At 36.8% G+C, this 11,995-nt stretch overlaps 1 protein-coding gene across 1 annotated transcript in view; it reads left to right on the forward strand.

The window, feature by feature from the left end:
• Positions 1-11,995, forward strand: part of LOC126755381 (leucine-rich repeats and immunoglobulin-like domains protein 3) — a 36,320-nt gene that overhangs the window by 23,923 nt on the left and 402 nt on the right. Inside the window, exons 2-9 of the mRNA XM_050467918.1 lie at positions 2,712-3,989; positions 5,087-5,158; positions 5,463-5,672; positions 7,907-8,050; positions 8,114-8,955; positions 9,026-9,427; positions 9,527-9,808; positions 9,880-11,995. The exon at positions 9,880-11,995 is cut by the window's right edge and continues 402 nt beyond it. Of these exons, the coding sequence (XP_050323875.1) occupies positions 2,911-3,989; positions 5,087-5,158; positions 5,463-5,672; positions 7,907-8,050; positions 8,114-8,955; positions 9,026-9,427; positions 9,527-9,808; positions 9,880-11,447 (4,599 nt within the window). The 5' untranslated portion in view covers positions 2,712-2,910 and the 3' untranslated portion in view covers positions 11,448-11,995. The remainder of the gene's footprint in view (positions 1-2,711; positions 3,990-5,086; positions 5,159-5,462; positions 5,673-7,906; positions 8,051-8,113; positions 8,956-9,025; positions 9,428-9,526; positions 9,809-9,879) is intronic.

The following is an 11,995-nucleotide window of genomic DNA, read 5'->3' on the forward strand; positions in this document are numbered from 1 at the left end:
GCGTCCTTTGTCTCCCCAACATCGTTCCATCGGATATTTGTCGCGCAAACCATAAATCTTTCGAAATCGATTCTCTAAATCATCGGTTGCTGTTAAGCACAAGCAGGACGGGAATTATGAGCGACTTCTTCTTTTGTTCGTCGAGATGGAAAAATCAAGAACCTGTTGGCATGAGATACAAGCTGACATTATTAGTGGTGTTAATTAAAATGAGTTATCTACAACTTAAAGTTATGACTGTCAACAGTGACGTGAGAGCTTGTGCGACGACTGTATACCTATATATTTTCTGTATATACATATATGTACATATATGTAGCTACATAAGAAAATAACATTGTACATATACATATATTTTGTATCTTATAATTAAGCAACATGCAGCAAATTAAAATTGGCATTATAAATTATAAATGCCAATCATCGGCAACAAGTTCACAGACCAAAAAAACTAAAATAAAAAGATTAGCAAGCGAGCGGCAACAGAAAAGTACAAAGCGGTAGATATGTAGTAGTCCAAAGGTGGCTGACACGCGGAAATATGCAATGACAGAAGCGGGCGGTCCATAGAAGACGCAAGAAGACAAGAATGCTAAGCGAATCGCCAAATTAAGCGAACTAGCAGCAGAGCAGTGTAAAATAAGTTTTTACCTTTTTTAGAAAGGCTGACCGAACTAACAGTCTCACCGCAAGTAGGCATTGCCCTAAATGGATGCTGCGAACGAAACTAGCATAAAGCAAAAATGAAGAGATGAAAACCAAATCGGCTGCAATAGTCGATATGGGAACAACATCAAATACATTTACAATAATGTTTTAGCGAATCATTAGAAATACCATAATTGATTTACGGCGGGAAAACGAATGTGAGCGTTAGTAAATAATGAGTTAGTAGCTTTGAGAAATACATGCATTCAACTTGTTAAGCATTTTGAAAATGAACGGACGCATCGGCTCGTATTCGTATTGAATGGAAAAACAAAAATGCTTTACGATGCACACAAAGCCATAGTTAACCGTTTTACATGCATACACGGTCCAATGAATGGGAAAATTAGAAAATTGTGGAAATAAGAGATTAGTTGCGTTAAGCATCCTCCAATTCCTTGGAGTCAGACCTGTTTTGAAGGCGTCTGCTATTTAACTGTCAACGTTTTCCATTAGGTTTTTGTTCTATTTACAGGCAAATATCGAATTCGCAAACTTCTTCAACAGCTGTTCGTTTTGCATTATTATTTGTATTTTATTAGTTTTTTTTTTTAAGTTTAGTTGCAAATATTTTTAGTGCCAATCATATTATACATTTTGTTTTGTCAAAAATTGCTAGTTGTCAATTAGGTTATTGTGTTTGATCAGCTGTTTCGTGTGTTCATTTTCATCAATGAATTAGTTTTGCGTTCCCATTTTGATTTCTTACCGCTGACTCCTTGCTTCTTCATTCAACATTCAACACCATCGGCAATCACTTATATCACTTACGTGTATATATGTATTTGTAAGTATTATATTTAAGAGTGTGCGCCATTAAGCTCTTAATTTGCTAATTATTTCGACCGCGTCAAGTGCATTGATCTTATTTATTTTGATTGTGTTCGCTGTTTATTATTCTAACGTGCTGTTCTTCTGGTTGTTCTCCATGCCACCATTTGGTTCCATGTTCTATGGACTTTTGCATTTGCTCTCGTTTATTTTTAGTTTTTTATGCGAATATACATACGTACAATGTTGTTGGCAAATACATATCTGCATATGAGTGTATGTATGTGTATATCGCTTATTTATTATTTTTCCATCGAATTGAATTTGATCTCTCATTATTTTATTGACTTCCACAATGATCTCAAGCTTGACTTAATTTGCATTGAGCCATTGCGCGCTTTTGTTTGTGTTGTTATTGCTGCTAAATTTATACTTTAGCTTTATTATTGTTATTATTGTTTGTAGAACAATTCGGAGAATGTTAAAAAATATGAAAACAAACACTTAGCAAGATTAGTTACAAAGTTTGCTGCTGCCTTTTTGATAGTGACACATTTTTTGATAAAACAACCGTTTGAATGATTGTGATTCTAGACACCTACATAAATATATAAATACATTTATTATTATTAAAGAACAGCTGTATCTGAAAAGCATTAAAGTTTGGGCAGATTTTTATGAATGGAAAATAATTTTCGGCTAAACAAATTCCATAGTCCGATTGGAATAGAGTCGGTTTTTCAATGTCTTCTTGTGTTCTGGCTTTGTACCTTTGGCTTTCCAGTGAGCTCAACAAGCGCTGGTCAACAACTAGAACTGGTTCGACTGCGATATCCTTCTGGCCCAGAGGGAACCGTAAAAGATTGAGAATGACAAATAGGACACTGTCCAAAAGGTTCACATTCGGTGCGGTTAAATATTTTGTCGAACGCTCTTCGCTATAGCTATATGGAAGAAGGCGAGGTGGAATCATATTGTCACTTCCAGGGTTTTATTTCATATTTATTTGTGTATAACGCATAAATAAATTAATAAAGAGTTATATCACTTGCTAATTTCAAACAAACGTTTTTTAAGTTTACTACTTCCTTATCAAAGCTAGTGTACTTAACTTTAAGAACAAAACTTTACCATTGACCCCAAATAAACAATACTGCAATTTGCTTTATTTTGCTTTAACAATAAATTTCGCAACGCAAAAATAATATGTACAAAATGTATTTTCTTTACAGCTGATTAAACAACCAAAAGCTATCGGAATGTCATCGTTATATCGATTATCAAAGATTGAATGAAAATGACAATATTGCAGAAAATTGACACCGAAACCACTGTGAGGGAATTGAAACCTTTTGAAATGGCTTACTAAAATCTTCATTGAATTAAGCAAGCAAAACAAATTGACCGAGTCATTTCTAAATAATCGGAAAAATGCGATTCAACGCATTAGATTGTGATTGCACAGTAATGCAGCTGCAGCAGCAACAACACAAACAAAAACAACAGGAAAATCAGAATGTTCAAATTCAACGGCGATCGAAGCTAACGCAGTCGTCAGTGCAGTGGTGCACAACGGAAGCGAATACCGCGACTATTAAAAACTACAACCACAACAACAACAATGCCGATAGCAGCTCTGTATGCAGCAGCAGTAGTGATTGGCACGCAAATTTTGCAAGGCGACGGCGAAGGAGCAAAATGCCAATTGCAGCGCAAATAAAACATGAAAATAACAACGCTAATTATTGTAATTTGCATAAAATCAATCGACTACTACTAATTGTCGCTGCTGTTGCTTTCTTGATAACGCTGGCAGCAGCGGCACTGACAACAACTACAAACGCAAGCGTCACGACTAGCACTGCAATTATGATAGCAGCGCTGACAACAGCGACAACAACTACAACAACCTGCATATTGGGCAGCGGCAGCAGTATGACAATAACAATGTTTGTGTTGCTCGCACCCGTGTCGCTAATTGGTCACATGAATACGGCTGCAGCAGCCGCCGTGCCCGCCTCGTCACCACTATCCGCGCTACAGCAACAACGACAATTACAACAGCAACAATTATTTGCGATGCTAACAAAAAATCGACAAGGCAATAGTGGCAATGTGGCAGTGACTGGTGGCGGCGGCGGCGGCGGTGCTTCGGAAGTTGGCGTCGTGGGCGAAGATGCCGCAATAGCGACCGCGTTAACTGCAGGATTAGTGCCCAAACATTTTCTAGCCGACCTTGAGGTGGATAATGCAGACACGTCATTGGAGACAGCTGGTTTTGTGGCCGATGATGGTCAACGCTATGAGAAGGCAGTAAAAGCGCAAGCGGCTGCGGTCAATAGCAGAGCCATTAGCGGTATTGCCAATGATAGTAACGGTGGTGGGCGTTTATTTGGCGTAGCCGCAACATCCGCATGTCCCAAAGAATGCAAATGTCTGGATGCATATTTCGATTGTGATGATAAACTTTTGGATCGTGTACCCACTTTGCCGGGCTACGTACAAAGACTGTGAGTGCTAAAGAAAACAATATGCTAAATCGATAAGTTGTTGTAATACTAAAATGTGATCAAAAAATTAATTTCGGCTACATCGAAGCTATAATATACCTGACAGATGCATTTCTTGTAGTAGCATAAAAGGGTATAAAAAGATTATTATCTTAGTCAGTTTGTATGATAACTATGTGGTATAGTGATCCGATTTGAACAATATTTTTGGAGATCGTAGCATTTTCTTGTGCAATAACCCATGCCATATTTCGTGATGATATCTTGTCAAATAAAAAAGTTTTTCATACAAGAACTTGATTTTGATCTGTCAGTTTGTATGGCAGCTATGTATGTACATATGTATGTATATGCCATAGTGAACCGATCTGTTTAGTTGCTTTTGACAATAATCCGTGCTAAATTTCATGATGATATCTAGTCAAATAAAAAAGTTTTCCATACAAGGACTTGATCTTGATCTATCAGTTTGTATGGCAGCTATGTATGTATGTATGTATATGCCATAGTGAACCGATCTGAACTTTATGCTCGTAGATAATAGCATTATATCGCACAATAATTCATAGCGAATTTCGTGATGATATCTGGTCAAATAAAAAAGTTTTCCATACAAGGACTTGATTTTGATCTATCAGTTTGTATGGCAGCTATATGTTATACTGGTCCGATTTCGACGATTCCGTCAAATAAGCAGATCCTTGTGGAGAAAAAGATGTGTGCAAAATTTCAGATCGATATATGTATGTATATCATGTTTTTATTTATTACCGGGTCTCCGACATTTCCTTTTCGGTGTTACAATCTACGTGGCAACCTCAATATACCCTATTAAGGTTATTTTAATAGAAATAAAATTAAAATAACATTAATTAGCGATTTGTAGTTTTTAGTATAACTCTTCTTCTTCTTAATTGGCATAGGACACCGCTTACGCGATTATAGCCGAGTTAACAACAGCGCGCCAGTCGATATAACTACTAAATGATAATTTTACCCTGACTTGGGAAAATATTAAATAAAATTTATCTTTACAATAATTTGCAATTTTAATTCTTTAAAGCCACAAAAATAAATATTTTCTATTTACTTGGCAGCGATTTAGTGGGCAATAAACTAAACAATACGAGTGTGCTGCAGATAAACAATCTAACGGAATTAATACAACTGTAAGTAATATAAAATTCGCATTAAATTTCACCATAATAAATTGTCTGGCCACAAAAAACTTTAATTATCCGCTATCTCTATCTTATACATACATACATACATACATATGCATATGTGTGATATCATAGTCACGTATTTGCTTCTATTAAATAAATTTCATGACTTTCATGAATGCTACGTATACAATATATCATATCTTGTTATTTATGCAATTACTTATTCTATATTTCTCTTCTAATTTTCCCTCACGCTGCACACATCGCCATTCATCATCAATTCATGCTCGTTTACTTACCAACTTAGCACTTTGAAACGCAACCAACTGGAAAGTGTTCCCGTCTTCATTGGACTCACCGCGCTAAAGCAGCTGAATTTGGCGAATAATCGCATACAACGCATCAGCAGTGAGGCATTGGAAGCTTTACCGCGTTTGAAAACATTGGATTTGTCCCGAAACTTTTTGCATGCCCTGGAGTCCAGTTACTTTCCAACCAATAATCGTTTGGGGCATCTGTGAGTGGCAATTAATTTACATAATTTTTTTTGTGTAGAATTGTTGGTTTTTTGTTATATTATATTTTGGTTTTGTTTTAGAAAAAACTTCAAAAATCAACTTTCCTAAAAAAATATTTTTAATTACGTTTTTTACTTAAATTTGCTTGTGATTTTTGAATTTTTGGTTTTAGTTATATTCATATTCGTTAATATACAATATACATATACATACATACATACATATAAGCCGAGTTGCGAATTTTTTAATTCAATAATTTTAGATTAAAAATTAGATTTTTGGTTTGAAAAATTCTGATTTTGGTACTGAAAGTAGAAATTTAACATTTTTTAAATTTTTTTAAACTTAAAAATTTTGTAAAACTTTAAAAATTCAAAATTTTGATTTTTAACATTACATTTTTTAGTTTTGGAATAGAAAATGGAAATTGAAAATTTTTTAGTTTGAAAATTTTAAAAATTGAGTATATAATTTACAAAAATTTTGATTTTAAGATAAAAAATGGAAATTGAAAATTTTTGAAAACTTTAAAAAAAAAACTTTGGAACTGAAAATAAAAGTTTAAAATTTAACTTTATCAGAATATTTGGATTTTGTGATTAAAAATTTTTAAAAATTTAATTTACGAAAATTTTGCTTTCGGTGCTGAAAATGGATATTGAAAATTTAATTTACAAAAATTCTGTTTTTGGAATTGAAAATAGGAATTGAAAAGTTTTGAAAAAAACTCTGATTTTGGAACTGAAAATGGAAATTGAAAATTTTTGAAAATTAAATTTACAAATATTCTGATGTTGGGATAAAAATAGAAATCGAAAATTTAAATATTAAATATTTACTTTACAAAAATTTGATTTTGAGATTGGAAGTGGAAATTGAAAATTTAATTTATAAAATTTAGATTTTGGGACTGAAAATTGAAATTGAAAATTTAATTTACAAAAATTCTGATTTTGGAATTGAAAATAGAAATTGAAAAAGTTTGAAAAAAATTCTGATTTAGGAACTGAAAATGGAAATTGAAAATTTTTGAAAATTAAATTTAAAAATATTCTGATGTTGGGATAAAAATGGAAATCGAAAATTTAAATATTGAATATTTACTTTACAAAAATTTGATTTTGGGACTGGAAGTGGAAATTGAAAATTTAATTTATAAAATTTAGATTTTGGGACTGAAAATTTAAATTGAAAATTTAATTTACAAAAATTCTGATTTTGGAACTGAAAATGGAAATTGAAAATTTTTGAAAATTAAATTTACAAATATTCTGATGGGATAAAAATGGAAATCGAAAATTTAAATATTGAATATTTACTTTACAAAAATTTGATTTTGGGACTGGAAGTGGAAATTGATAGTTTTTGAATATTTTATTTACAAAAATTTAGATTTTCGGACTGAAAATGGAAATTGAAAGTTTTTGAAAATTTAATTTATTGAAAATTTTTGAGTTTGAAAATTTTAAAAATTGAATATTTAACAAAAATTTGGAATTGAAAATGAAAGTTTAAAATTTAACTTACAAATATTCTGATTTTAATTTACAAAATTTAGATTTTGAGACTGAAAATGGAAATTGAAAGTTTTTGAAAATTTAATTTACAAAAATTAGATTTTGGATTGGAAATGGAAATTGAAAATTTTTTAAAATTTAATTTACAAAAAATCTGATTTTAGTAATGAAAATTGAAATGAAACATTTTTTAAAAATTTAATATTTAATTTACAAAAATTTTTGAGATTGGGAATGGAAATTTTTTAAAATGTAATTTGCAAAATTTCTTGATAATTGAAAATTTTAAAATTAAATGTTTAATCCCAATGTCAGAATTATAAATATACAAAATAGTTTTTATTTTAAAAATTGGAGTACACGAAAAAATGTAAAAACTAAAACCATTATTTTTTTTAATTTTATAATTATAAACTTGGGATTAAAATTAAAAAAAGAAATGTGAATTCAAATTCAAAAAAAAACAGTATTTAAGGCTAAAAATTGCAATTTAAGTTGACCATTTCAATTTTTAATCTGATTTTGGAGATTTTTTAATTCTGTTTTTGGAATTTGAAAATTATTTTTAATTAACATTTTCGGTATTATAAAAGTTTATTAAAATTTTAGTTCAATTATTTTTCTAATGCAACCCTGCGTTTGGGTCTCACTAATAGTAAATAATAGTGAAACTGTTTTGTTTACATTTAATTACAAATATTTTCATTACTTTTTAGCATTCTCAACTCAAATGAGATTAGCAGCATTGATGAGGACGCCTTTCAACATCTTGGCGACTTATTGGACTTGGAGTTGAATAACAACCGTTTAGTGTCACTGCCCGCCGGAGTCTTTCGCACACTACAGAAATTGCGTAAACTGTAAGTAAATTTAAGAAAACTTAAAAAAATGTTTCCTATGACTAATCCTCTGTCATTTTGTAGCTCTTTGAACAACAACCATTTAGAAATCAATTGGTCAACATTTCGTGGACTCTCATCGCTGCAAAAGCTGTTCCTCAAGTCCAATAATATACGCACACTGCAGGATGGCGTTTTCTATGTGATGCATGCGATTGAAACTATCGAATTGGATCACAACGGCATCACATCGCTCAGCCGACAGGGTCTCTACAATCTAACCAAGCTACACCACTTGAGTTTGTCGAATAATTCCATTTCGCGCATTGAGTCCGACACATGGGAGTTCACACAATCGCTAATCTCGCTGGATCTATCGCACAATAACATCAGCGAATTCAAGCCGCAGCATTTAGATTGTCTCAAGCGTTTGCGTCATTTGAATTTGGGACACAACAAAATACAATACTTGGCCGATAATACGTTTGATTGTGTGAAAAATTTAGAGGATCTTAATTTGCGCCGCAACAAGCTGGCTTGGATCATCGAAGATCCGGGCGCAACACCGGCCTTCAAGGTGCTGCGCAAGCTCAAGAAACTGGATTTGTATGGCAACAATTTGAAGCAGATCATGAGTAAATCGCTAAGCGGCTTGGGCAGCTTAGAGTCGCTCAACTTAGGCGGCAATGCTTTGGCCACGGTGCAGGCGGGCGCCTTCGATCACATGCCACACTTGCAAAAGCTAAGCTTTAAGTCTTTGAATTTCATATGCGATTGCGAGTTGACTTGGTTCCAACGTTGGCTGCGACACTACAAGCAGTCGAGCAATGGCGCGCAAGTCCAGTTGGAAAATGCAGTTTGTGGCTATCCGGAGGAATTGTTCGATCATCAGCTGTTAGCTTTGAGCAGCAATGACCTAACGTGTGGTGAGTTTCGTAAACGCATGCAATATAACGGCACAACATTGATTTTTGATTTTTTTTTTTTTGCAACTAGTAAACTCGCCGAAGCCCACCATCATACAGGAACCTGCTAGCCAACTGACTGTACGCGGCGCGAACATCACCATGGAGTGCATCGCCATTTCACCAACGGCGGCTTCCTTAGCGGCCGCCGATGAGCTGAAAATTAAATGGCGCCACGACAACCAAAATATACGTGAGCGCGAGCGTGGACACGCCTTCGCCATGCATCACAGTGGTGCCGGCGTTGCTAATGGCGGCAGCTACAGCACAACCGAAACACGCATACGCCAAGAGGAAGGCACCAATGAGACCACAATTATCGGCTATTTGCGGCTATACAATGTCAGCTATGCGAATGCAGGGCGCTACCAGTGTGTGGTCTCCAACGCTTTCGGCACTACCTACTCGCAAAGATTCAAAGTTTCCATTGGCAGTAAGTAACCACATAATGCAATGATATTCACCATCAATGTGGTGAAATTACATTTTGGAAATTTTGTTATTTTATGTCATAAATTTTTCTTATTTCCAGTTCACCCAACCTTTTTGCAAGTGCCCTCAAATCTCACCATAGATTCGGGCGAAACCGCGCGTTTGGTTTGCTCGGCCGCAGGTGACCCTACACCGGAAATAGCTTTACAAAAGTTCGGTGGCAGTGACTTTCCGGCGGCGACGGAACGCCGTTTGCAAGTCATACGTGAGGAGAATGCTTTCGTAATCACCAATGCGAAGCCGATTGATACCGGCATTTATACATGCACAGCCGAAAGTGCAGCGGGTGAAATAAAAGTCAATGCCACCTTGATTGTAAATGGTAGGTTCAGTTGAAATGTTGCCTCGTCTAATATTACATAACTTATATCAACTTCTTCTTATTCACCACAGACAAGCCGCAACCCAATATACCGATTGTGCGAAAAGAAACTGTGGTGGGTGAGTCGAGCGTGTTGCAGTGCCTGAGCGAACTAGCAGCCGATTTGAGTCAGCCACATCGTGAATGGTTCAAAGACAACAAGCCATTCCATCTGGGCACGCTCAGCGCCGACTCGGAGCGTTACTTTTTCACCTCCGAACATGAACTTTTGGTCATTGTCAATACAGAGTCGGCCGATGCGGGTCATTATCGCTGCGAAATTAGCGACAACTCGAAGACGTACACCGTGCAGACGGAGCTAATTGTGGTCAAGGAAGAACTGAGTCAAAATATGATATTTTTCGGTGTGGTCATTGTCGCCGCGCTCTGCGTGCTCATCATTGCCTTGGTCATATTTGCGTTGTGCCTGCATCAGCGTCGCAAAGCATTCAAACGCCGTCAGCGTGAAGCTTGCCAAATCGCAAATAGCACAAGTGGCGCACCAAGTGGTCTGCTATCGGGTAGCGCCGGCCTCATAGCCGGTGGCACACGTATTGCCTCGACCAGTACACAACTGCTGAACAGTAGTCGCGGCAGCGCATTGGATCAAACACAACTCACCACACTCAACCGCACACTGCTGCATAAGTCACATGTGGACGCGCAGCGGCAGCGACCAAACAGCTTGGGCGATTTTGAGGCCGACGCAGACAACAATACCGGTAATGTGGAGCATGGTAGTCAGCGACAACCGCACCAAAACTTGATTATCACGCACACACCCAACTACCAGCAGCTGTTGCAGCAACATGCCGGCGATGACATTGACAACGATGCTGAGCACTTCACATTGTCGTACCTGAAGCGCATCTCATTGGCCGACAACGCAGGCGTTGCCGTTGACCATAACCAAGATCATCTGTCGAGCAAGGACTCTGGTACCGGCTCGGATACGGCGGTTAAACGTAGCATAGACGATTTCACTATAAGCGGACTGGCGCCAACTACCACAACAGCAGGTAGCTTGCAACGCACGACCGATTGCGCCACAACGCCAGTCAATGGCGACAAGCCAACACACGCACATCGTGGCAATGCTTACCGCGATGACGGCTTGGGCGATTCCTATCCAGCGGACGATGGCGGCGACATGGACGATGCGGATTTGCTCTATGCAGCAACGCATGCGTTGGGCGTTTCAGAATGTGATGTGGAGTTGTTGGATTTCGATAGACACAGGGCGGCCACAATGCGCATCGACGACAAGGACACACATGCCGAAAGAGAAACCGACACCGACGCGGACACTGAGGCGGCCAATGAGCGCACACACTTCCTAAACAAACCGAATTGCGCGGACAATGACAACACACGTGCGCATACTAATGCCAATCACGAGCGACACCAACGCTACGAACGTTTACCGAACACTGCGAAAATGCACTTTCCCTCCAGCTATAGCGGCAACAGTTTTGATGGCGGAGGAAACAACGCCGTAACGTCAAATAAACGCAATGCATTCAATGGCAATTGTAAAACCAATTTAAGTGCAACAAATGCCACAAACAATGCGGCGCATGCGCAAACCGTTGATATTTAAACAAACAACTGGGACAAAGCGTAAAGTTGTAGCACACATACACACCACCATGTGTATGTGTCCAACCAGTGATGATAGTACACCAAAAAATAAGACTGTAGTTCATAAAATTTATAGTACACACACACATACACACATCCATAATACAAATATATCTATGCAGTTATATAAGTTGTTGTGAAAGCTGCAAATGGCCACGCAAAATATAGATTGCATGTGACAGCTTGTCTACCATAGTGTCATATTGATGCTAGCAAGCATATTTCACGTGCACATAACCCTACTTACATTCGAAAAAAAAAACACGGTGCATAGCCAAGTGAACTGTCCGAGCAGCTACACAAAGTGTCATAAGCGTCAGCGTGCGCCGCATTGTGTTGCGCTTTTCAAGTAGTACAAATTTCCATGAGGTGTAAATATATAAACTAACTGTTTTTCCACTGACTCTTGACTCCATAAGGCAACCGGGTCTACGTAAACGGCAGCGAGCCGGATTTTTATCTGACCGAGCACTGTCAACACGGCAGCATTTCGCCAAATTACTGCAG

This window comes from Bactrocera neohumeralis, chromosome 4 (assembly GCF_024586455.1).
Source record: "Bactrocera neohumeralis isolate Rockhampton chromosome 4, APGP_CSIRO_Bneo_wtdbg2-racon-allhic-juicebox.fasta_v2, whole genome shotgun sequence".
NCBI lineage: Eukaryota > Metazoa > Arthropoda > Insecta > Diptera > Tephritidae > Bactrocera > Bactrocera neohumeralis.